The sequence below is a fragment of the Dendrobium catenatum genome, unplaced genomic scaffold, assembly GCF_001605985.2.
Source record: "Dendrobium catenatum unplaced genomic scaffold, ASM160598v2 fragScaff_scaffold_1038, whole genome shotgun sequence".
NCBI lineage: Eukaryota > Viridiplantae > Streptophyta > Magnoliopsida > Asparagales > Orchidaceae > Dendrobium > Dendrobium catenatum.
Genome location: NW_021319500.1, coordinates 60,675 through 87,429, shown reverse-complemented (window position 1 = coordinate 87,429; position 26,755 = coordinate 60,675). Strand labels below are relative to the sequence as shown.

The 26,755-nt window shown below is 35.9% G+C and overlaps 2 protein-coding genes across 2 annotated transcripts in view; both read left to right on the top strand.

The window, feature by feature from the left end:
* The first annotated feature begins 42 nt into the window (after nt 1-42).
* Nucleotides 43-6,028, top strand: LOC110112277 (metal transporter Nramp2-like). Its single transcript, XM_020844444.2, has 4 exons — nt 43-613; nt 1,442-1,578; nt 1,689-2,341; nt 5,356-6,028. Exons 1-4 carry the CDS (start codon nt 105-107, stop codon nt 5,560-5,562), a joined length of 1,506 nt encoding a protein of 501 aa, XP_020700103.1. The 5' UTR covers nt 43-104; the 3' UTR covers nt 5,563-6,028.
* Nucleotides 6,029-7,054: 1,026 nt separating this feature from the next.
* The window catches only part of LOC110112276 (aspartic proteinase nepenthesin-2), a 35,805-nt gene continuing 16,104 nt past the window's right edge, over nt 7,055-26,755 (top strand). The window contains exons 1-4 of the mRNA XM_028698046.1: nt 7,055-7,333; nt 7,427-7,547; nt 14,235-14,662; nt 14,765-14,921. Of these exons, the coding sequence (XP_028553879.1) occupies nt 7,077-7,333; nt 7,427-7,547; nt 14,235-14,662; nt 14,765-14,921 (963 nt within the window). The 5' untranslated portion in view covers nt 7,055-7,076. The remainder of the gene's footprint in view (nt 7,334-7,426; nt 7,548-14,234; nt 14,663-14,764; nt 14,922-26,755) is intronic.

Below are 26,755 nucleotides of genomic sequence, written 5' to 3'. Positions count from 1 at the left end.
AAATAATTCCTTCGACTGATATCTGCCACTGTTAGAAAAATTTCTCGCCACTGATATCTGCCACTGTTATCTGCTACTGTTTATAAGTTCGCCACTCTCTTCCCATGTCCATGGCTTCCCAAGAGGCGCCGCTTCTCCCTGCCGACGACTCCGACGGAAAGGTCATCATCTCCGTCTCCGACGAAGAGTGGTCGGAGGTAGAAGCGAACGATGGGCTCGCGCCCCCGTTCTCATGGCGGAAGCTATGGCGCTTTACCGGCCCAGGGTTCCTTATGTGCATTGCTTTCCTTGACCCCGGAAGTCTTGAGGGCGATCTCCAAGCCGGAGCCATCGCTGGATATAGCCTCCTCTGGCTTCTTCTCTGGGCGACGGCGATGGGACTTCTTATACAACTTCTGTCTGCAAAGCTTGGCGTGGCGACTGGGCGGCACCTCGCCGAGCTCTGTCGTGAGGAGTATCCACAGTGGGCGGGAATCGTGCTGTGGGTCATGGCGGAGCTTGCGCTTATCGCCTCAGACATCCAAGAGGTTGTTGGAAGTGCCATCGCGATTAGGATACTCAGCGGCGGGGTTATACCCCTGTGGGTCGGCGTCCTCATCACTGCCCTCGATTGGTACTTTCTCTTACCTAATAATTTTTCAGTTCCTAGCTCTTCTTTGTTGTGGGAAGTTCTCTTTCAAGGGAATTGTTCATTTTGTTCTTTTAATACAGTTTCCTTTGCTATGTTTTAGAGTTTAGTCTTATGAATTTGCCGTGCTTGCTCTTTATGAGTGTTAATAAAACGATCTTTTCCGATATAATCAGGCATCTTAACTTTCTAAGAAGATGAACACTGCACATACAACGTGAAAGTCGCGGACGAAGCAGAACAGAGAACAGAACAAAATTCTTATAAACTCAGAAGGATACTAATTTCTTCCTCCTTCAACCTCAAACGGAAGCTGCACGAATAACTAACATAAAAGGCAACAGTTAGTGGAAAGCAAAGTATGAAACAAAGATGCATAAAAATAAAATGTTATAATAGAGCCCTAAGCAGCTGATAAGTAAGATGCTTTGCATCAACATATGTGATAATTTGAAGTAGCTAGAATAGTTAGCTCAGTTCACTTCTAGTTTCTATTTTTAGGACTTGGTCACTGGAACATATTCCTTAAAACCAGCTCTGCATTTCGTGTTGATGCATTTATAATATGAATTTTCATTTTGTGTTAGATTATATTTGATGAACCTTCACTGATTTTTGCAGCTATGGATTATTTTTTCTGTGCTATTGATCCTTTCTGTGGAATCATATCGTTTTGTATGCTTGAGTTGTGTGTTATATATATTTATTAATAAGCTTGTAGAAGTGAACTGTTTAATTTGATCTTCTTTTTCATTGGTAAATTGTTCGCTTATGCTAGCTAATTAGAATTTTTGCCTACTATTTTGTTGACAGCTTCATTTTCCTCTTCCTTGAGAGTTATGGTGTGAGGAAACTGGAAGCTTTCTTTGCGGTCTTGATTGCAACCATGGCCATTTCCTTTGCTATAATGTTTGGTGAAACTAAGCCCAGCAGGAAGGATCTCCTTATTGGTAGTTGCCTTTACCGAGTAAAAAAAAAATTTAACTTTCCTATGCTCTTCTCCTAAGCACCTTTTAACCCGCTTGCGTTTTTAACTGGCCATGATTTTTTTTCTTCACAGGTTTGCTGGTTCCAAAGGTAAGTCCTAGTACCATAACCCAAGCTGTGGGGTTAGTAGGGTGTGTCATCACTCCCCACAATGTTTTCTTGCATTCTGCTCTGGTGCAGTCTAGAAAGATCAATACTAAAAGGAAAAGCTGTGTCACAGAAGCAATTAGATATTACTACATAGAATCAGCTGCAGCTCTTACTATTTCCTTCGTTATCAATTTCTTTGCTACCACAGTTTTTGCAAAGTCATTTTATGGAACTAAAATAGCTGGTGGTATTGGCCTTGAGAACGCAGGGCACGTTCTACAAGAGAAGTATGGGGCTGCTTTGTTTCCCATACTCTATATCTGGGGGCTTGGGTTATTAGCGTCTGGACAGAGTAGCACTATTACAAGCACCTATGCTGGACAATTTATCATGGAAGGATTTCGTAATCTTCATATGAAGAAGTGGATTCGAGCGCTTATTACTCGAAGCTGTGCAGTTGTGCCAGCAATAATAGTTGCTTTATGTTTTGACTCTTCTGATACTACAGTGGATGCTTTGAATGAGTCACTTAATAGCCTTCAATCAATCCAGGTTCCTTTTGCCCTTATTCCACTTATCAAGCTAGTTTCAAAGGAGCAAGTTATGGGTTTCTTTAGAATTGGTTTCATTCTCAAAGTAAGTCGTGAATTTAAATCTTCAGCATCACAAGCATATAAGTCCTCTCTAGCATGATTGTTTATCTTTGTCCGCCTATTTGTTACCAATTATGAAAATTTCTTTCTGTGCTTTATTGCCAGTGTCTATTTCCTTGTGGTTCACTCAGCAGCAAATCAGAAAAATAATATGCTTCAAAATGAGCAATACCTATTAAAGAAACATGTTTTTTTAATTACCAAGTGAGTATCAAACTATCCGTAACTAGTCTTGAAAGGGCTAGCTTGCCTGCTTTAATTGAGGGTTTTGGGGATCAGAATGGCTGCCATTGTGCAAGTTTAAATGGGAAAGTCACGACATGATAAAATGTTCATACCACAGGAGTTTTACTTGCATTTTGGTAAGTAACGAAGTCCAAACATACTTTGGGCTGCTATTGTTTTCTGTTTGTTTCAATTCCTTGATCATGTTCAGATGCTCCATACCATCTCTATGTTTTCTAGTATTTTTTGCTATGATACATATTGGAATTCGTTGTATCAACATCATTGTCCTTAGCCCATCCTTTCTGTGCAAGTCATCTTTATGAATCCCTCCATTCATCCGATTGTGTTGCAACAGAAGAGCTCAAAACCTCTCTTTGAGAGTGTTAAAGAAACAAATCCAATTAATCTAGGAGAAAAAGAAACTTGCCCTCCATGCATAGATATGATTAAGTAATAAAATAACTACAAGACTAGAGCACGATTCATGCGATTCAATTAATATTGACCTGCATACAAAAAATTAGGAGACAGATACCCAGCCAACCTATTTCACGTTATCTCATATGTATACAGTATCCTATATATAGACCACCTGAGGGTGTAGCTACATGTGTAAAGAGTTTATAGGAGAACAAATATACATTAGACAATGTGGTATTAATTAGATTTAATATTTTGTGTTGATAATATGGAATATTGTTGGAGTTGCCTCGAATTTAGATCGACTCTTATTTGTTCATGTCCTTGGCGTTGTACGCTTCACAGATACGTTGGAGGTCTAAGGGGGAAGCGCCCCTTGATGAGGTTTGACCTAGATTCAAAATTATTCAGTGACAAAATCAGATAATCTGTCTGAAACTCTTATGTAGATATTATTTGTAGAGCGATTTTTGGCTTGACCTCCACCACTAGCCTTCTTCGAAATAGTACAATCTTTTTTCAAGTGGCTATTCTTTTTGTAGTTCCAATATACAACTTTTACTCTATTTGAAATAAACTTTTCTCTCTTGGATTTAGATCTTCCTTTATTTGAATTTTTGTCCAAACCACTTCTCCAGTTTTAACATTCAGAGCAGAATTTGAAGATCCATTAACCCCCCCTCCCCCCCCACCCCATCCCCCCCCCCCCCCCCCCAAAAAAAAAAAAAAAAAATACATTAACCCCACAATCTCCTTAAAATTCAACTTTGAAATTCTTGAAGAATTACTCACAATAGTGACCAACTCATCTCAACCATCTAACAATAAAAATAACAACAACAATGCCTTCACCTCATTATCTAACATGATGACAATTGAACACAACTAACTCATCAAAATATTCAGATTATTTAGGCATTATGCCATTGAATTGTTGTCTAACATCTTCATATTGAATAATTTCTTCATCAAAAATACTTTGTTTGAAACTGACGGTTTCTCATACATCTTAGTTAGTGTAGTTATGAGATAGAGTATTCTCATTTATAATGTTGAAAATAATATATGAGGAAAGTGAAAGAATTATTTAATCTGTTACTAGTCATTGAATATGGTTTCTTGATAATTCCATCCAGCGATAAATATAACTTCTTCCAGTATAACAAATATTCAACTTGTATCTTCCAGAATGTAAAGTTTGAGCTGTTGAACTTCTCAATCTTGTATCTTGTTTCGTCAATCTTTACTCTCACTCGAATTGAAAAATATGGATTTGATACCAATTGTTGGGAAGTAAATCACGCAATGAACACAAACAAGAAAGAGAAAATACAACAAAAAGAAAGAATGTCAGGATTTAACATGGAAAACCCCTAAACTGAGAAAAAACAATGGAGCCACACCACACTAAGATATCCACTATAAATATTAAGAGAAATAATACAGATCTCTCTTCTCTCTTACTCTCTCATTCTTTCTTTTCTCTCTTATAGCATTCTCTCACGAGAACTAATAAAGAGATATGTAATAAACTACAAAGGGACGTAACCTTTCATGAAAAAGGAGAAATAAAATTGCTTAACCATCTTGCAGCGTCAGGTTTGGAGCATCGCAACGCTCAACTCTCAGTCTCCATTCTGTCTGACAGTGCCACAGTAGGATCTAGAGCTCCACGATGCTCCACTCTATGTCTACCTCCAACCAGACAACACAGCGTCGTAGCGCTTGGGTCCACTTGAACCCAATCAGGGGGAGGAACCCCTGCAACCCCCTGGCGAGCTTGACTAATGGAATTGAGGTCTTAGGTAGCAGTAATCATATTCCACATAGAACTAACATATTATATATGTGATTAGGAGTTCCTTGAAGCTTGTACTGTTGTGAGATGGTTTGATAATGATGGAGAACGTGCTATTGATTTTATCTGTACGGATTTCTTTGTTTTCTTGGCTTGATTGATGTTGTTATCACCTTGTAATAATATGACCATGAAACCAATATATGCCTTCTCAAACCCACATTCTGATTATGCTAAGCTGTCCTTTAGATTTTCCACTGCATTTTGTCCATGGAACATTAGTTACCCTGTGTTGGAAAATAGGTGAAATTTAATTCAAACATCTAGAGCAAAAAAGAATTAAAAACATAGAGGAAGATCTAGGCAGAAAATTTTAATTTAATTCAAACATCTAGAGCAAAAAAGAATAAAAAACATAGAGGAAGATCTAGGCAGAAAATTTTATACTTTTTCTTTCAATTAGCACCTGCACGCCAATAAACGCAATTTTAGCAAAAGCTATATCTTGCATAATTTGTTCTCATACATGCAATTTATGGTTTCTTATGTAGACTCTGGCTTGGATTGTTGCTGCTTTCTTGATAGCCATTAATGGCTACCTTCTGGTGGATTATTTCTCCAATGAAATGCAAGGACTGCTTCTCACCTCCATTATTTGTGTATTCTTGATGCTATATTTAGCTTTTGTCATATACCTTATCGTTCGTGATGATTCTCTATCAGTATTCCGCAAGAAATCACCAAATCCTACCACTTGACAGCTCCATTCATCCCTTGAGATTGTGATTTCAGATACGTTTATTGGCAGCCAAAACAGAATTATATTAATATTCTCTCAAGCTTTCAGTACCAGATTATCTACCCATTCTCCAAGCAGCAGCTGCTAGGTCCGTTATCTGGCCATTGGAATCCAGAGAAGAGCCACTTATTTGAAGAAAGTTAGGCTTCGTTTGGAATGACTTTCTTACTACTTCTTAAAGCGACTTTTTCGTTCAAAAATTAAAATTTTAATGCTAGAAAGCTGCTTTAAGAAGCAGTAAGAAAACCGTGCGAAACAAAGGCTTAGTAACTTACAGCAATGTGCAGGTTTTTTCTTTTAAATTACATGCTTCTTTTTGCAAATAATAATGAACTTCTCTCCATGTTGGGATAAGGCTAATGAAGAAGAAGAAGAATCAACTGCTCTGCATCTTTTGATGAAGAAGGTTGTCTTAATTTTTTGTATGTTTATGGCATGAATTATTGAAATTAATTTAATAAAATTGTAATTAGATGAAATATATTAGTATAAATTTTGAGTGTTGGGGAGCAAAAATATTAATGATGATATTATATATAATTAGTACAAAATTAAAAATGATAAATTGATGAATTGTTATGTCAGAACTCAGAAGTATTGGGATAATATTTATTAAAGATAGGATAGTTAAAATATATTTAAATGATATACATTATATATATATATATATATATATATATAAACTAATATATAACGCCATTAATAGAATATTCATAGATTATAGATATATCAAACTGGTAAGTATACTAATCTGATATGTTAATTAGCTTGCATTTATAATAATTATAAGCATCAGTTAATTTAATTTATAAAAAATAAAAAGTCATGCTTAAAATTTTAAAATTAAAGATCTGTTTGAGATAGTTTTTTCAGCAATTTGATTTTGAGATATCAATTATATTTTATTTGACTATTTTTTATTGTTGATTTTTTACTATTTATCAAAAAAATTTATATTGAATAGTTGCTTTTCATTAATAAAAAATAGATGAGCTATTTTTTTATAATAATTTTGTAACCAATTTTTTAAAGTGTTCCAGTGAGCTTAAAAAGATTATTAAATTTCAGAGTAATTATTATGTGTGGACACTGAATAGAGACTAATATTCTGATTGATCTTCAAACAAAAAATTGCATATAATTTCTCTAAATTTCGCTTAAATTAAATTCATATTTTAGCATTCAATTAAAAAAAAACTCAATAATCGAATTACATTTCATATTATTTCGGATCAGGACGACCTATTCACAAGCTAAAGCGAGGCGACACATTCCAATCGGATCAGCTGCTGCTTTCCTTTCGTAGCAGCTAATTCTATAAGTGGCCATGCTGGGCCACTGGCCGGCTGCTTGCCAAAGCGTCGACATCGAGGACCTCTGAACCGAAGCGGCACTGGGCGTTCTCCGCGGAATCGGCACGCCGGAACGAAAAATACCGGTGCCCTTCGCTTTCTTTCTGCTTCGGCGGTGAACATGGATGGCCTCTCTCTCTTTATCCTCTCCCTTGCCCTTGTCGCCAGCGAGATGGTTAACTGCTCTGAAATATACTTGCGGGATTTCGGCGGAGGGAGCCCCTCGGCGCCGATTGTGCTGCCGCTCTCCCTGTCTTCCGCCAATCACACGCTTCGATCAGCCGAGGAGAGCTACCTACGGAGGCGGGGGCTAAGAGACGGAGACCATTCGATCCACAATGCCCGTATGCCGCTCTTCGATAATCTCCTGACCAACGGGTGTGTATTTTCTTGGTTTTTTTTTTTTCCGGCGAAGAGGTTCTTGCTTATGCGTTTGTAGTTTGTTCTGATAATTTGCTGATTTGATTTCAGGTATTATACTACTCGGCTCTACATCGGGACACCACCACAGGAGTTCGCGCTGATTGTGGATTCAGGGAGTACGGTTACTTATGTTCCGTGCTCCTCCTGCGTGCAGTGCGGCATTCATCAGGCAAGGCGTTTATTTTGTTTTTTAATTCACTCTTATTGTGGCTTCTTTTGATCAGGATAATGGATAGTTTAATATGATTTTGGTAAGACTGGTAAAGAGCAGTATAATTTTATTAAACAAACCGATTCTTTATATCATTGCCCAATAACCCATCATTTTGATCTCGGAGTCTTCGAAACTTGAATTGTATTATAGTGTAACTGATGTGTTCTACTGTTTCTGTATTGCAGTTAATTATATCCTTTTTAAAGCTGTACTGAATATTGAGGTTCTTGTTTCAATCTGTATTTTTTGGTTTAGTAAAGTGTCAAGTGTCTCGGCATTGAGGAGCATGATGCATTGAGATTAAAAATGATGCAACTATGATTTTCCATTCCTTTAGTTTTATAATCCTATCAAGTGACACGAATATGACACAATATGGATACCTAGATACATCATAATTATTTAAAATGATATATGAACACTATGGTCACAGTTTTATATATTTTTATAATATTTATATTAAATATGTAATTTTTAGCATTTTCTGCCAAATAATATCATATAGATATACTTCATATAAGAAGTTTAATAATAAAATAAGAAAAGCAAATACTAATAATGATAAAGCAAAAGCTTATAATTTGTTACAATTATCAATTTATCATTTGTTAACAAAGCCCCAATAATTGCATTCAATCATTCATTAGTCATTTTTAGTTATCAAGTATTTTGTCAATATCAGTATAAAATGTCAAAAATCATTAAAAATAGTAACACCAATGTCCTCTTCAAAATAATCAAACAAAGTATGTCTCGTCGAGCATATTGATGATGCATGACTAATTAGAGTTAACACACTCAATGTTCAAACTACGTAAGACCTAGAAAAAAGTTCACTTCATCTTTATTATTTTTGCCGAAGGAAAACGAGCATTAGAGATAAAAAAATGCATAAAAAACTATCTTTATATCTTTATTGTAGAGTTTCTATTACTCGAAGAATGTGGCAGGGCTGGCAACACAAGCACGCCACAATGAATAGGAAGGGAGGCGAAGACTGTAGAAGCTTGGTTGAAATGGAAATACTTGTTGAAGGGGAGACATGGGGGCATGCTTAGTCTAGTGATAACCTAAAAGGACACATTTGAATTGCTTAAACATTTAAACTACCTGAATTTTTTGCATGTTTATCGTAGAGGTAATCTAATATTCATTGCTATCTATTCTATCTCAAGATTCTCTACATTTATAACTCTTTGTATATCTCTCTTTATACTTAAACTCCTCGTCTTCATGATTTATTGACTCTAGATCCTGAAACTTTTGCAATTACATTTAATCTAATATATTTCCTACCAAAATTTTATTGTTATTACAAACATTGATGCTCTTTATGCATTGCCCAATGTTAAATTTTTATCAAAAAAAAAAAAACATCTTTCACTTGTAAATAAGTGGCATTCATCTCTTCAATCAAGGCACAAACTCACCTTATTGTATGATATCTTAAGGTGCTCACGAAGGCAATATCTTGGTGATGACACCCACCTTAGAGATGTGCAAGGTGTTATGGCCTCAACACTTAATATTGACGCTTGCCTTGCTGACACCGGACCGGAGGGGGCTCGACGAATCCACATCGACGATCCGGTGGCGGTTGCCGGACACCACTCCAAGAACTCCTTCTTGGAGCAAGAATCACCACCTAAGAATAATCTTAGGATACAGAAATTCACAAGAGTAAAACTACTCAAATGTTATTCATATCTCAAAAGCTGCCCTTACAAGCAATAACTACAAGTATTTATAGACAATTAGGCAACATAAAAGGCTATATGCCATAAAAGAAAGCACTACTCCTATACATACTTATATCTACCAATTGGAATTAAAACTAGCCTGAAGTTAAACAGGATTGATCAGCTCAGCTCCGGCGTCATACTACCGGGGTAGGAGAAACTTCATGCTCATAAGAAGATGTTCGGTTGGCCACCATAAGGAGATGGATTTGGTTGGCTAAACTGATCAGGATAGGTCCACCCAATGTCCATTTGTCTACCAACCTTCGATTTCTTAAATGTAGCATAAGCAGATTGATTACCCTTGCTTGGTGCTCCAATTATTGCGCCTTCTGTCGTCCCAAGACCAACGGCTCCCAGAACAATACAATGCACACTTTTCTTGCATTATGCTGTGAAGATAGGAAGAACATGGTCTCCTTCCTTGAGTTCAGTAACACCCCATCCATCATGAACACTTTCAAATGCAGAAATCATGGTATCAACATTTCCACTGCATTCGACACTTCGGTCGACTCCACCATTATTCTTTTCAGCAATAACCTCTTGAATTGGCTTGCTCTTTTCATCTTTATCATCTATGGGTTTCTCCAGATCAAGAACTCCACCGAACATGTCATCATCATACACGTCGTACACAGGCTCATCATAGAGAGGTAAAGACGATGATTTCGGCAACGGATCTTTAAATTCTTTGAAGCTGAACTCGATCGAGGGTGGAGTGGAAGAGATCTGACCATCTAAAATGCCCTCGTCGTCATCGTCTGTTCGTAAGGATTCAGTTGGAACGAAGGATCTTGAAGCTGTCATGGGAGCATACTTGTCCCATGGTCGAAAGCCATTAACGCCTTGGGGAGTGCTTGCGTCTGTCCTTCGTTCAAGTCTTAACAATCGTCGTTTGAGTTGAATAATTTCTTGTTGAAGATCTTCTATTTCTGCGTCTTGAAGTGGTTGTTGATAATTCCGGCGAGGTGACATTTTGTCGAGGAAAACAATCACCACTTAGACTGAACGGTATGAGTGGAAACCTTCTGGATAAAGCAATCAGCGAGCGAGTAGACCACAGTTCTTCCTCCTTCCAATCCACTATCCCGTGGTTCTAGCTGGCTGGCTGGAAGGCACGGAGTGCAGCAAGAATCGGACAGCACCTGACACGGGACACCGAACAAGCACAACCGATCTCAGCCAGCAAGATCAGCAAGATCTTCAAAGCAAGCAATAGTTTCTAAGGGAGATGGGATGGACGTTCAGCATTGGGCGGCGAGAGAAATAAAACAGAATGAGAGATACCATATGACGGAACGTCGGGATACATATTTTCTTTCTTAATACAGATCAATGCATAATACAGAAATTCACTCACACATCCATCCTTGTATAGCTAAGCAGTGGAAGAAGCTTTGCCTCTTCTTGATAGCTATTGGATGTTTTGGCCAGAAGTGAAAATTGGACAGCAGCAAAAATCCAGTGATTAAAATATCTTCCCGTTGTTGTCTTAAAGTCCGCACATAAGAACAAAGAGGTGGTGGTCGAAAATGTTGTTCTTGATGTCTTTTCTTGTTTCCTTTGAGCTTTCTTTCTTCCACCGAGACCGATTCTCCACCGAAGCTATTTTGCCACCGAAGACAGGTCGCCGCCAAATGTCGTCGGCGACGGAAGCGACACGGCGACGGACAAGAACGCCAGCAACTTGCCGGCTCTGATACCAAATGACACCGGACCAGAGGGGGCTCGACGAATCCACGTCGACGATCCGGTGGCGGTTGCTGGACATCACTCCAAGAACTCCTTCTTGGAGCAAGAACCACCACCTAAGATTAATCTTAGGATACAGAAATTCACAAGAGTAAAACTACTCAAATGTTATTCATATCTCAAAAGCTGCCCTTACAAGCAATAGCTACAAGTATTTATAGACAATTAGGCAACATAAAAGGCTATATGCCATAAAAGACAGCACTACTCTTATACAGACATATATCTACCAATTGGAATTAAAACTAGCCTGAAGTTAAACAGGATTGATCAGCTCAGCTTCGACGTCACTTGCTTTGGTTCAGGTTCACTAACAGTACAACTGTAAAAGAGTGACCAAAATTAGTGGTGCCTCTTCCAACATGATTAATATGAGAAGTTGCTAAAAGTATGATTCAAATATAAATCCTTTAACAATGGATGAATGGAGAAATAATATAAGAGGTATGGATGTGGGGATAACTCATTCTAAAGCCTAATTCTACATGCACACCTAAATGAAAAAAAAACATTAGTATATACCATTGGAATTTGTAATGGTTAATGTACAAAATAACACGTGCTATAGAAAATTGCGCGATGCTGCACACTCTTTCCTCTTCTAGCATGACAAGGTGTAGAGTTATGAAATGGCTTGTGCTATTTTTGTCGAGCTCTTTCCATTGTGAGAGTTGCTTGGTGCTCTCCATAAATGTTGGCTATTATTTATGTTGGCCTTGTTTTAGACCCGTTTAACTTACCAAAAATAATGCTTGAGGAGACATTAGGTTTGTGTTATAAGACTCAAAGATTAGGTAGCAGAAGTAAAATATTAGGCATTACAACTTTGAAATCTTACCTTTGGTAAACATTTATAGCTTGAATCTATGACTTGGATAACAACTTTGAATTTTTTTTTAATAATAATAACAACAACAAATCTTTATCCAAGTATGTGGGGTTGGCTACTTGAATCCTTCTTCTATATTATGTCATGTTAAGAGTCAATTTCTCATCTAAATCTAATAAAGAAATGTCATTTGTAATATTTTTTAACCAGGTCTTTTTAGGTCTAGCTTTACCATTCTTAACATAAGTCAAATCTAATATATTTACTTTCTTAACCGGGTCATCGAAAGGCCTCCATTTTATGTGACCAGAACATCTAAGGGGACTCTCTCTTATAGTATCTTCCACTGGAGATACTCCAACCTTTTCGTATATGCTCATTTTGTATCCTATCTCTAAGAGTAAAGTCACTCTTCCACCTGAGCATCCTCTTCTTTGCAACACTTAACTTAATATTATGCTTCTCTTTTAATGGCCAACATTCTGCGCCATAAATCATTGTAGGTCTCACTACCATCTTATAGAATTTCCTCTTAAGTTTGAGAGAGACTTTTTTATCACACAAAAAGCCCTATGCATTCCTCTACTGCAACCATCCAACTTGATTTATACTAATAATATCCCCATTTATTTCATCATCATTCTGAACAATAGACCCAAGATATTTAAAATGTGTACTCTCATTAATGACTTGATAACCCAAAGTCACAATCCCCCTACTAGATCTATTATTACTAAAATTGCACTTGATATATTCAGTTTTAGATCTACTCAAACGAAAGCCTTTAGACTCTAAGGTTGACCTCCATAATCCAAGTTTACCTTCAACTCCCTCTATATACTTATCGATAAGAAGAATATCATCAGCAAAAAGCATACACCAGGGTACAACCTCATGCAATTGTCTAGTGGTAACATCCATATTGTCTTCTTCTTTCTTTTTACATTCTTCTCTTCTTCCTATTTTCTCACTTCAGTGAAGTCATTAGGCATCAAGTATGGCATCGACAATAGGAGATGGTGACTCATATTATTGAGGAAAGTTTTTCACTCTGCTTTCTTTTCTCTCTTTCCTTTTTCTTTTTTTCTTTTTTTCTTTTTTTTTCCTATTTCCTTTACATGTTTTCTATTTTGCCTTAGTGTCTTCACGCCTTTTATATCTTTCTTCCTTTTTTGACCGACTTCTTTTAAAATTTCTTTTAGCCTTCAACCCTTCATTTCTTTTTTTTTTTTCTATTACTCGTAAGTCACCTATATGTCTGCAACATTTTTTTAATTGGTTTTCTTTGTTTTTTTTCTTTTAAATGGTTTATTTTATTGTTTTTTTCTTACTAATTTATTCATTATTTAAAATTTTGTTAGGAAAATTGAGTTAAATTCATAAAGTGTCTTAAGCTAATCTTTTCCATATACAAACAAGAAACATAAAGACATATTTTATACATGCAACTTTTGACACTCTGGGATATTAGGAGGGTTTGATGTATGCAATCTTCTTTGTGCATTTCGGAAATACAAATCACAATGTCTCACGGTGGAATGCTCTTATATCTCTCCTGCATTAATGAGAAGATTTCCGGAAATTTTCCTATGTTGCTCCATTTGCAAAACTTTGGACCGCTGTCCAAGTGAAGTGTATTTTTTGTTTTGTTTTACTACAGCTTATATTCTATCTTACCACGATAATATAATTACTTCATCGATCTTTACATATCAATTACAGCAGCACACTTTCTATTTGTGTTACCTGATTTTTTTTTTTAAAATCCGTCAAGCCTTTGTTCTGTGAAAAAATGAATTGCAATGAGATAAAATTTTATTTCTTCTCTCCCTGTCCTCATTTCAAAAAAACGCATTCAAGTAATTTGACACCATATCATACGGCATAATCCATTAATTATAAATATAATACGTGAAAGAATTCATGGGAAGCTTATTGTTAGCAGGATGTTATAATTGTTTGGAATATATGAATTGGAGTTATATAGAATCCAATCATGTGATAAGATAATGATTTGTCTAAACCTTAAAATATTTCCTGTATAATTCTCAAGGCATTATCTGGAATTTTTTTTTTCTTGGGGTCATTTGATTTTATTTTTCTTAGAAGTGTAAATCTACTATTTTTCTGGCGTGCAACAGGGTAATGTAGTATGAATAGTATTTCACATTTGTATCATCAAATTGATTATTTGTTGGTCTACTATGATGGAATTATTGATGATAACTTTCTGTTCTTTACCTGTAACCTGTCTTAATGATTTGTTTTGTTTACGTTGGTTTGGGTCATTTTCACATTTTTGCGCTCTCAACAATGCAGGATCCAAGATTTAGGCCAGAGCATTCAAGCACATATGAGCCAGTTAAATGCAATATTAATTGCAATTGCGATAAGAAGAAAATGCAGTGTACTTATGAGAGGCAGTATGCTGAAATGAGCTCCAGCAGTGGGCTGCTTGCTCAAGAAGTCATATCATTTGGTAAAGAAAGTGAACTTATGCCACAACGAGCCATTTTTGGATGTGAAAATTCTGAATCTGGTGATTTGTTCAATCAACATGCTGATGGTATTATTGGGCTAGGTCGTGGTCAGTTAAGTATAGTTGATCAACTTGTTAAAAAGGGTGCAATTAGTGACTCATTTTCGTTATGTTATGGTGGTATGGATATTGGGGGTGGTGCAATGGTTCTTGGTGGAATACCTCTTCCTCCCGGCATGGTATTTTCCCATTCGGATCCTACTCGTAGGTACGTTTAATTAGCTATTTTAAGGAGAAAACAGAATACAGACTCTTTACAGATACAATTGATACGTCTCCCACATTTACTCTAGTCTCGGGATGGCAACAGCCCCTATTACAATATTGAGCTGAAGGAAATACATGTGGCTGGGAAGTCCTTGCACTTGAATCCGAGGATCTTTGATGGCAAGCATGGAACTGTCTTGGACAGCGGGACAACATATGCATACCTACCACAAGAAGCCTTTATAGCATTTAAGGATGCGGTAAGTTATGTGTCTTAGTCTTACATAGCCATATCTGTGCATATTTTTCTTGACTTTAAACTTTAACTATTAACTAAACACTTACGTGAATTTAAGTAGAATTTTGGTCGCAGGTTATTTAGAATTCCTTATCCATATTTTCTTTCGTTTCGATACAATTGTGCTAAGCTAGAAAACTTGTTCCCAGATTGTGCCTGATTATTGAGTATTTTCTCTCGGAATAAGCAACTTTTTGACGCAAATTTTTCCTTTGTGAAAATGTTTTTCTAGTGGTGCTTGCATCGGTTGCTATACTTCATGCTGGTGTTGTTTAAGCGAGTAATGGAGGATGCAGAGGGGGAACACTGGCATTGCATCAGCAATACCAGCTGTTGCACTCCCTGAATGATACCCTCTTATGTAGAGTTTCCAGGTGGGGACTTGCTTCCCTCAAGTGCTCCATGAGTGGCCTCTTCTTATCGCGTTGTAATGGGTATGACAAGATCGTTGGACCTCTGCTGGAGCAATGGGACATCATCCAGCCCTTGTGGCTGTTTCTAACTATTTTCTGGTGCTCCCCCCCCCCCCCCCGAGTGGTATCTATACTTTCTTGCTTATATGCATTACAAATCCATAAAGGAGCCCAATTTGTCACTTGAGGGGGTCCTTTTTTTGCTCCTTTTTGTTTGTCCCTTTACATGTAACATGTATGATTTAAACTCTTCCTCTTTTGCTTTTTTTTTGTCTTAGGAAGAGTTAGTTTTTTCCTGTACTTGCTTGTAATTTCTTTACTTTTTTAATGAATGCCAAATGCAAATTTCAAGAATGATACCTGATAAGATAAGAAATATATGAAAAGTAGAAGAGGAAGAGCAAAAATGTCGAGTAAAAAAATTCCGTTTTACACCATTATAGTTCAGCCTTTTTTTTTTTTACCATTATAGTTCAGCCTTTGCTTTCTGTTGTATTTTTTTTTTCTTTCTTTTTAGAGTCACATAACAGCAATAACAGCTGTTGCAACTTCCTGAATGATACCTAACTTGACAAGAAAAATATAGAAAGTAGAAGAAGAAGAGCAGAAATGTGGAGTAGAACATTCCGTTTTGCTCCATTATAGTACAGCACTTGCTTTCCGTTGTTGTATTTTCTTTTCTTTCTTCTTTTTAGAGTCACATAACAATGTTTAAAATTGCTTATTCGGGTATTGAGGCGTTTTTCATTCGTGAGGCGAGGCGTAAGCCTCAAGGCGTTTTCAGGCGTAAGCCTCAAAATCAAAAGATTGCGTAAATATAAAATGATAAATTTTTTATATATTAATGAGTGAATAATATAAAACATAAAAAAATATAAGATATGAAGTGAAATCAAAATATCTCAATAATAAGACAACATAAAATATAGTTCAACTCAAAATATATCTTTCCGAAAACCCAATATTCTTTCAATTAACATATAATTCTGATTTCCAAAAATAAATAGCATGACATATCACATAAGAATCCCATAAGTCATTAGGCACTGTCGATCAACTAAGGGGGTTCCTTCAATTTGAATCATCATTAGTGAAACTGCTCTCTTCTTCCTCCTCTCTATAGAGTCCAATGTCAGGCATTTACTTTAAGATTTATGTAAGTTTTAATATATATAGCGTGAGGCGTAAGCCTCATGCCAGTGAGGCGAGGCGGTCCTCAAGGCGGGCCTCATAAAAAAAACTCGAGGCGTAAGCATCGAGGTGTTTTTTACTGGAATTGCGCAAAGGCGGGCCTCAAGGCGAGCCTCATATTGCGCAATTTTAAACCATGTCACATAATGAGATGCGCTATGGGTAGCAAGATAAACGTAACTTTATATTTTAATCTCCAATCAGCTAAAAAAAAAGCTCAGATATATGCATTTAACTTTTTAAGTTAGCCAAACAAAGAGATAGGAGTAGTAAGGGTTTAGTTCAAGTGAAGTGTATTAAGGATGAAGATCAAAAAATACTTTTCTTAGAAGATAATATTCAACAAATGTGGATGAGATATTTTGCTAAACTTTTTAATGAAAATTGTGAAAATAAGATTGACTATAGTGACCTTAGCACCCTAGATGCAAATAAAGATTTATGTTTTTATCGGCGTATTAGTAAAATCGAAGTTAGAGAGGCTTTAAAAAAAATGAAGGGTGAGATCTTCTGGCCGATGTTCCATCAGCGTTGGCATCAAATGTTTAGATGACATCGCAAAGATGAGTTGTCAAGTTGTGGGTGTAGAAAAATTGCTTGCGTCGAGCATTAATGTCCAGATAGGTCAGACTTTGATGTTGAAGAATGGTTTGAAGGTAAGATATTGGTAACGAAAGTCAGACCGTCGAATGTTGACATGACATCGGACATTGTTGTTATAACCAAAATTGGCAAACCTCCAAATGAGAAATGAAAATGTTGAATATCTGATGAATAAATATTGAGTGCGAGCGATTGATTTCGGTTGTAGAGAGAAAAAATTAAAAAAATTAAGTTTTTAATATTTTAAATAAATAAATTTTTAAATACAAGAAATTAATATTAAAAAATATTTCATAAAATATGTAAGACGCATGTTGGACCATGTTTGTCAATTGTATTAATATTTTTTAATCAGCACGTGTCAGAGTATGCATTGGATGTGTATCATGTTGAATATGTAAGACATTGCACGCCTCTTATAAGGATAAGGTGTCTGTGCATCATAGGTTTATATTAGTTTTTCATGTTCATTCGAGCTTTCTTGTTCCGGTTCAACACTTGGTTTCGTTTAAATTGATGGATGCTTATGTTTGTTTTGTGTTTTGTTCATGTTCGGTTCATTTCGTTCTTATGAGCGTTAAACAAACAAGTCTATCAAGCTTTTGTAGAGCTTACTAACAAACATGTTCACGAACATTTCTAGCTATTTATTTTTGAACTACAAAACTGAGCCTATTCATGAACATATAATGTGATGATTTGGGGTGCCACCAGAAAAGATGTTCGTGCAACAAATTAGCAAGAGTTTTGACATCAAATAAGTCTGTTCACAAAACATCTAGCGAGTTTCAATAACTACCAAAACGAGCTCATTCACAAATAAATGAATATAAAATTTCTTTTTTAACAAGCTTGTTCAAGCGAACATTTTGAACAAAATAAAATTGATGATAATAAACAATCATCCTGAGGGAAAAGAAAAAGATGATGTAAAAAATGGCCAACAATATCCTCAGAAGTTAATTCCTACAACATATGTCAAACAAAAATATTAAATGAAATAAATTTAAAAATTTATACCTCCTTAAAAATTAATTTCATGAATATAATTAAAGCCAAGTCAAACACAATAGGTTTTTTGTCAGCTCAATTTATCAATTGGCAAAAGAAAAATGGTAAGAAATATAAAGCAAGATCATATAACAGTCGAAAAAAATAATTCAATTCTTAACATAAAACTGTTTGTATCTAATATTAGGCAAGAAATCTGTAACTCTAAGAGCAAGATCGAGCTTTTTATTAAATCGTAACGAGCCTTTATCGAGCGTGTTCATCGAGCTTCTCGGCCGATGTTGTTCATCGAATAGAATGAAGTCAAAATACATGTTTGTTCAAACTTGTTTTATTAAAACATCGAGTTATTCAAAAAATGTTCAAACTTGTTTGAATTAACTTAATAAACCGATCAACAAACGAGTTTTTGTCGAGCTAACCTCGGAGTAGCTTGTCAAACGCTTAGTTCGTTTTGCAGCACTAAGCTCACAAGTTTGGGAGGGAGGCAGTCTCCAAGTGGCTATAATCTCGGGTTCCTTCAACTAGCTGTAGGTTCCTTGCCATAAAACAATAAAAAGTCAGCATGAATTAGAATGTAAGAATTTGGCATCATGGAAATCTTTGCTGCTCTGTTGTGCTCAGATTTGACGACCATTTAGTTCAATGTTTTAAACTATTGCTATGGTGTGCTTATGCTTCTGCATAGGGGAAAATTCAGGTGTATGGAGCTATTGGTTTCCTCTAGCCATTCATTTTATCTCTCATAATTTAAGGGCTGCAATTTATTGTGACTAAATCAAGAACCAAATATCTTTCAATTGTCTGCTTGGGCCCTTGGAGTTTTGCTTGCTCTTTGATCAAATTTAATTTCTATTCGTTTTCAGACTTTTCTCTGCGAATATATAATGCATTTTAAGCCTGTTTCAGTGAAATTTCCATACAAAATATTTACCTTACTAATGTAAGTGTTAGCAATTTTGTCTCATTCCGCCAAATTTATTTTAGAATTTTAAGCTTTCTGTAAGATTTTACATTGTTAGCCATGGTAGAACAATGGAGGTGTAATTGTAGGCTGGCTTTTGTTCTATCCATGTTATGCAGGAAAACTGGAAAATTAACGTCTTAACAAAGTATGAAGTGTGAGAAAGTTATTCACAATATTAAAAATAATATCTTTCTCTTTGCAATTAGCCATTTCAGGTTTTTTCAGTGGACTTGGTTATTTTCTGATATTTTGATTTCAATTTCCAAGCTTGACGAGCAGCTTGGTAATCTACAAAAAGTAAACGGTCCAGATCCAAACTACAAAAGATTCTGTTTTGCTGGTGCTGGAAGGTGTTGCTATAATCCAAACCAATGAAACCTTTATTCCTGCCTATCTTTTACACATAAGGAATACTAATTTTTATCCGCTTACTATGTTTCAGTGATCCATCGAAGTCTTTCCCAGAGGTTGATATGGTATTTGAAAATGGGAAAACACTGAAACTCGCTCCTGAAAATTACCTTTTCCGGTAATGAGATTTTTGGTGATGCGTAATATATACTACTGGATGTATTTTTGTCACACCTTTTGCTTCTGTTGATTCTAGATCAGCTATTTTCCTTGTTCTGATGTATTTTCTCTTTTTTTTTTTGTGCTGCAAGCATTCCAAAATTGATTGGGGCTTATTGCTTGGGAGTTTTTCAGAATGGAACGATCCACACACCACTATTAGGGGGTATGTTAACTTTTTTTTTGGATTTGTTTTCACAGCACCTCTGTGCTTTAATCACTTTACCCTTTCCTTGTCTGTTCTGTTTACTTTGTGGGACTTGGGCCTGTCTCCTGTCGATTTTAAATGTGAAGGCAGCCCTGTGATTTTGCTGGCTTTCATATCCACTACTGTTTTTCTTGAAATTACTCTGATACCAATTGAAATTACTAGATGTGCCAAGAGGGGGGTGAATTGGAATGAATTAAAAACTTATTTAATGAAAAGAAATATCTTTTTATGACTTTATGCAGAAAGCGAATTTAAAAATTCACAATAATAAAGAATAGATAGTCAATTTCATTCACGCAAATAAATCGCAAATAACAATATATCGCGAAAAATAAAGTCAGAAAAAATAAAGGAAAGAACACACCAAATTTATAGTGGTTTCGGTCAAAACCATGACCTGCGTCCACTCCCCGGGGGCACCTCCGATAATTACACTTAAACCTTTAGTGATTCTCCTTTAGACCCCACAGCTAGGCGGAGAAGCCCTGTACACAACACTTCCACCTTCCCGGTGCGGCGACGGAGCCCGGTCCCTTTGACACTAATGAGATCTTCTTCTTCCCAAAACTTCCTTCAGAAGAACCTTGAATCCGATGGTACTGAGGTGCAAGCTCACCGGCGCAACCGTGTGAATCTCCTCACACTCCCTTGAACCCCCATCCAAGGATCTTCTCCTTTTCTCAAATTTCAACCTTTTTCCTCTCTCCCTTTCAAGTCCTCTCTTCAATGTTTTTCTCCAAAAGAACAAAAGACACAATGCTGCAAAAGACTCTTACAAAGTCTTATGAAGAGTGCTTAAATAGAGGGCTCAAAAAACCTAAAAATATCAATTCGGGCGCTCAAAATATCGACCGTACGATATCAAGATCGTCCCGTACGTGTGCAGAAAATTGACCTGTTAGTACTGTACGATGTCAGTTAGTCTGACGAAACAGTTCAGTTGAAAGTTTGTTGTACGATGTTGCGTACGAACACGTTCACTAAAGTGCACGTTCGTCCAGGACGAAGCATGGGACGGCTAGAATTGTTTCTGTTGATTCGTATAGTACGATCCAGTTCCGTACAGCTACGAACAAATATCAAAATAAGCCATTGATTGAACATTCAGCGGTCAAATTAGGCAATATTTAAACATCGTACAGTACGATCATGATCGTCCAGTATAATAAGAACAACTTTCAAATTCAAATCTTTGCCTAATTTAATGGACGGCGAGGTTTCTAATTATAACAGTCATACAAGCTACGATGTGGTGATCGTACAGTAACGAAATTAGTTTATTCAAAATAATTTCAGGAAAATACAATATTTAATTTATTTCTTGTTATTCAGTCGTACAGTACGCAAAATAACTTCGTACAGTACGATGAACAGAAAAGTTAAAATATATTATAATCGTTTTTTGTTTCCTCTGTTGTGTCATGATCAACAAACTAACATAACATCATTACATAGTACTGACTCAATAAATGAAAATTAACCAGACTCATTTAATACGACCAATTCTATGCATCTTCGAGCCTTGAATCTTCAAGAACGGTGCATGATGTACCTGAAATAATTAGGTCAAGCATAGAAAGACATATGCACTGCAAATACTAGGAGAAATAAAAGATAAATAAATATTATTTGTTATCAATCAAAATCATAACACTGCCGTTGCCAGGTCAGTCCTGGATGAGAAAAGGTGGAGGGTTTGCGTTAGGTAGTCGACGCCAAGCGTAAACCTTGTCGAACAAAATGACATGAATCCTTAAGAAAATTGTGTTTCAAGCTAGGGCGTTCCCTGGAAGCGACGCGCTGTATGGCCTGATACAGAGGACAATGTTGCAAAGGGGGCCCCGCCTTTGGCAACCGGCGCCCGGGTGCAGTGTTAAATAGGCAAGGTTCCCGCATCAAGACGGATGTGGGCAAAAGATGCTAGTCCATGATACTAAAATAGGATAGGAACTTGGAATAATAGGTTCCCTTACAGGTAAATTAATGGAGTTAAAGATATTAATGATTCATAGGAAATTAAATTTTTTATGGCATTCAGGAAACTAAGTGGTTGGAGAAAGGCCAAGGATATATCGATTATTTAGGATTTAAAACTTTGGTCTTCGTGTAGGAGTACGTAACTAGAATGGTGTAGGTGTCAATAGATAAGAGTTTAAAGGATAATGTTATAAAAATTAATAGGATTGGTGATAGAATTATAAGCCTTTAAAGATTGTTGTTGAGGATAAGATTGTTAATATTTAAGTGCTTTGCTCCTCAAGGTACGTTTGGATATAAGTTCTAACATTAAATTTTTTTGGTAAATGACTTAGAGAATTATACAAAATAATACCCTCTTGAAGAAGAGTTTTTTTATGGAGGGAATTTAAATGGACATGTTGGTAAAGGGTAGTTGAATTTTAAAAAGCATTCATGGTGGCCATGGATTTGGAACGACGAATGAAGGTGGCAAGACATATTAGATTTTTGTTTAGCTTAATGATTTTTCAATTGCTAATACCCTTATTTAAGAAAAGGAATGAGCATCTCATCACTTAATAAAATGGATGTAGTACAAACCCAAGATTGACTATTTTCTTATTAGAAAATTAAACCGTTTAGATTGGCAAAGATTGTAAGTTATCCGAGTGAAAGTTTATGTATCCCAACATCGATTATTAGTTTTGGACTTTAAGATAAAGGGGCATAAAATAAACCAATAAAGTAAAACGTTTTCGAGGATTAATGGGGCATTAAAGAATATTAACCAAAAATATTTTTTGTGGTAAGATTTTAGATTCTAAGATTTTTCTGTGCATGAGGATGCTAATGTTATGTGGGAAAAGTGGCTAGTGATATTAAGAAATATTGCAAAAGATGTGCTTGGATATCTAAGGGAAAAGCTCCCTAATAGTAACAATAGTTGGTGGTGGAAATCCAATTGTGGCAAAAAAGATTAAACAATAAGAGATTTGTTAACAAAATTGTTTAATTTAAAATCTGATAATTGGGAATTTATATAAAGTGGCTCGTAAGGATTCAAAGAAGCAATATGCGAATTGCAAAGACATTGCTTTTAGCGTTTATATAATAGATTAAATACTAAGGAGGGAGAAATATATATATATATATATATTTGTTTTGATGCATTTCAAATGCAATGAAATAAGATGGATGATGATGAGCGGTTGCTAGGGTGGTGGTGATGGCAATAGGTGGTGGTGGGTTGTAGTCGATGGGGTTGAGGTAATGGATGTGGTGGCAGGTGATGTCTGATGGCGGGTACACATAGGGGTGTAAATGAATTGAGCCGAGTCAAACATATGCTTGTTCATATTTGTGTTTGCTTATTACTATGATGTGCATACACGGATACGATATGACATGGACACGCCACACATCAATTATTGAAAATATGACACAAACACGGGTTGAATACGATATTATAATTTTTATATTTTAAAAATAGTGTATAAAACTGATTAAGTATTAAAAATAATTTAGAAATAATAAGTCGTTTAATTAGAATTTGTGCTTAAAATGATTAATATTAGGATGTCAAAAGTTGGGCGTCAATGCAGTGTATCAAGTATTGAGAGAGGAGATGACAATGTTGTTGAGAGTCAAACATTGATGTTATGCATCAAGTATCATATGTCGATGTCGAAGAGCATCTATCGACGATGTTGAGAGGGCGTTTGATGTAGAACGGGAGACGCGCTTTGCTATGGAGGTTGGACAAACTCCAAACCCAAAAATCTGAGAGAACTAAACCACTGCAGGAATTTTCTGGCAGCAGTTTGTTGCACTGTGGGCAACCAGCAAGAGCTTCACGGGAAGCAGAGGGAACTTCAAAGAGGGTGGGGATTGGAGGGAAAAACTAAGGCAATAAATTAACTGAAGTAATTAAAAGGGAGAGAGGAAGTGGCGGTTAGCTGAGAGGGGAAATTAAAATCCCAAATTAAATTTCTTAGATTTAGGAAAACAATTGGCTGGGTTTGAATTATTTCCTAAATCTTTGATGGAAGATTTGGGAATTAATTCAAATTAAAATCTCATGGGAGAGAGGGGGTCGGCTAGAATGAGGGGGTGAGGGAAACCAGATTTGGGAAAGCATTAATGGCAGTGGGGCCTTGAAGGTTTCAGCCAACAGCAACAGATTTGCTCTTCAAATTTTCCCAAAAATGAGCACTGTCCCGTGGACAGATTTTGAGAATTTTCAGTAATGGGAGGCGATAGGCTGGGAGGGAATTAGGGAAATATTTCCTAAATCTTATTCTCAGATTTTGGAAACCAAGCAAACTGATGGAAGCAATTAAGAGGAGATGTCAGGATTTTGGATGTGAGGAAAAACTGTTACGGGAATTTGAAATTAATTTCCAAACAATTTGATAGAATAGGAAATAATTTATTGGAAATTGCTGGTTCCTGCCAAGGTGGAGGTGAGCTGGCGGCATGCAAGGGAGGAATAGGGGTTTGAATGATTTAATTGGAATTACTTAATTGGGGTGTGGAGTTCAGGAAAGAAATAATTAAACCCTATTTGAATTTGAAATTCAAATTGAATTTATTTATTATCTTTCCAAAAATAGAATGATGAATTAGGAAAGAATTCAAATTTCAAATTAGTGGAATTTGAAATTTTGAAAACCGCCCAAAATTAAATCACCCAAATTAAGTTTGAATTACATCATGAATGAGATTCAATACTTTCCTAAAATAGATTTCTATTTTAGGAAACTATGTGAAATTCAAAAATTCGAATTTCAAAGAATGAAAATAATTTCCTAAATTATTTGAACTCTTTAGGTAAGCATTAAGGTGACATTAACTCCTCATTCATGGAGACAAACAAGAGTGGCCGGCGGTGGAGGAGCTAATGGGGGAAAATTGTAGGGCTTGGATTGAAGGAGATGTTAGGTGGAGTTTTAGTGGAGGATTGGTATGCGAGAAGATGAATAAAGGGGGTGGAAGGAAGAAGAAGAAAGAAATTCACAAAAGAAAAACCACGAACCCGGCCGTCTCCAAGGTTGGTGGGTGATCCGATTCTCCCTCTCCAAGGGATCTCAAATCACGAGCCCGGACCCATCCTGCGGCTGGTGACAACTTCGATTCCTTCCCATAGGAATCCCACTAACGCTCTCTCACAAGAAGAACAAATGTGGAACACAAAATTTTTCATATCAAATTAACCATCCTATTACAATAGCTAAAGGCCATATATATAAGCCACAACATGAGAAAATAAAAATTTATAAAATTGTCCCTTGGGCTACAACACTCAAATAAATTAACCTTGGAGTAAAACAGGAAATAACATAAAATAGAAACTAAAATGCATAAAATAATTCATAAATGACAACTTAAATTAGAGCCGTCGATTTACGACGACTCCTGTGATAGATGCGCCAGATCTTCTGGCCGATGTCCGCATCAGCGTTGGTCATCAATGTTTAGATGACATCGAACAAAGATGAGTTGTCAAGTTGTGGGTGTAGAAATTGCTTGCGTCGAGCATTAATGTCCAGATAGTGTCAGACTTTGATGTTGAGATGGTTTTGAAAGGTAGATATTGTAACGAAGTCAGACGTCGATGTTGACATGACATCGGACATTGTTGTTAAACCAAAATTGCAAACCTCCAAAGAGAAATGAAAATGTGAATATCTGATGAATATAATATTGAGTGCGAGCGATTGATTTCGTGTTGTAGAGAGAAAAATTAAAAAAATTAGTTTTTATATTTTAAATAAATAAAAATTTTAAATACAAGAAATTATATTAAAAATATTTCATAAAATATGTAAGACGCATGTTGGACATGTTTGTCCAATTTGTATTTAATATTTTTTAATCAGACACGTGTCAGAGGTATGTTGGATGTGTATCATGTTGAATATGTGTAAGACATTGCACGCCTCTTTAAGGATAAGTGTCTGTGCATCATAGGTTTATTATTAGTTTGTTCATGTTCATTCGAGCTTTCTTGTTCGTGTTCAAACTTGGTTCGTTTAAATTGATGGATGCTTATGTTTGTTTTGTGTTTTGTTCATGTTCGGTTCATTTCGTTCTTATCGAGCGTTAAACAAACAAGTCTTATCAAGCTTTGTAGAGCTTACTAACAAACATGTTCACGAACATTTCTAGCTATTATTTTGAACTACAAAATGAGCCTGTTCATGAACATATAATGTGAGTGATTTTGTGCCACCAGAAAAGATTGTTCGTGAACAAATCTAGCAAGAGTTTTTGGACTATCAAATAAGTCTGTTCACGAAAACATCTAGCGAGTTTTCAAACTACCAAACGAGCTCATTCACAAATAAATGAATTATAATTCTTTTTATAAGCAAGCTTGTTCAGGAACATTTTGAACAAATAAAATTGATGATAATAAACAATCATCCTTGAGGGAAAAGAAAAGATGATGTAAAAAATGGCCAACATATCCTCAAGAAGTTATTCTACAAATATGATCAAACAAAAATATTAAATGAAATAAATTTAAAATTTATAACCTCTTAAAAATTAATTCCATGAATATAATTAAGCCAAGTCAAACACAATAGGTTTTTTGTCAGCTCATTTATCATTGGCAAAAGAAAAATGGTAAGAAATATATAAGCAAGATCATATAACAGTCGATAAAAATAATTCAATTCTTTAACATAAAATGTTTGGTATCTAATATTAGGCAAGAAATCTGTAACTCTATGAGCAAGAATCGAGCTTTTTATTAAGATCGTAACGAGCTTTTTATCGAGCGTGTTCATGAGCTTCGGCCGATGTTGTTCATGAATAGAAATGAGTCAAATACATAGTTGTTCAAACTTGTTTATTAAAACATCGAG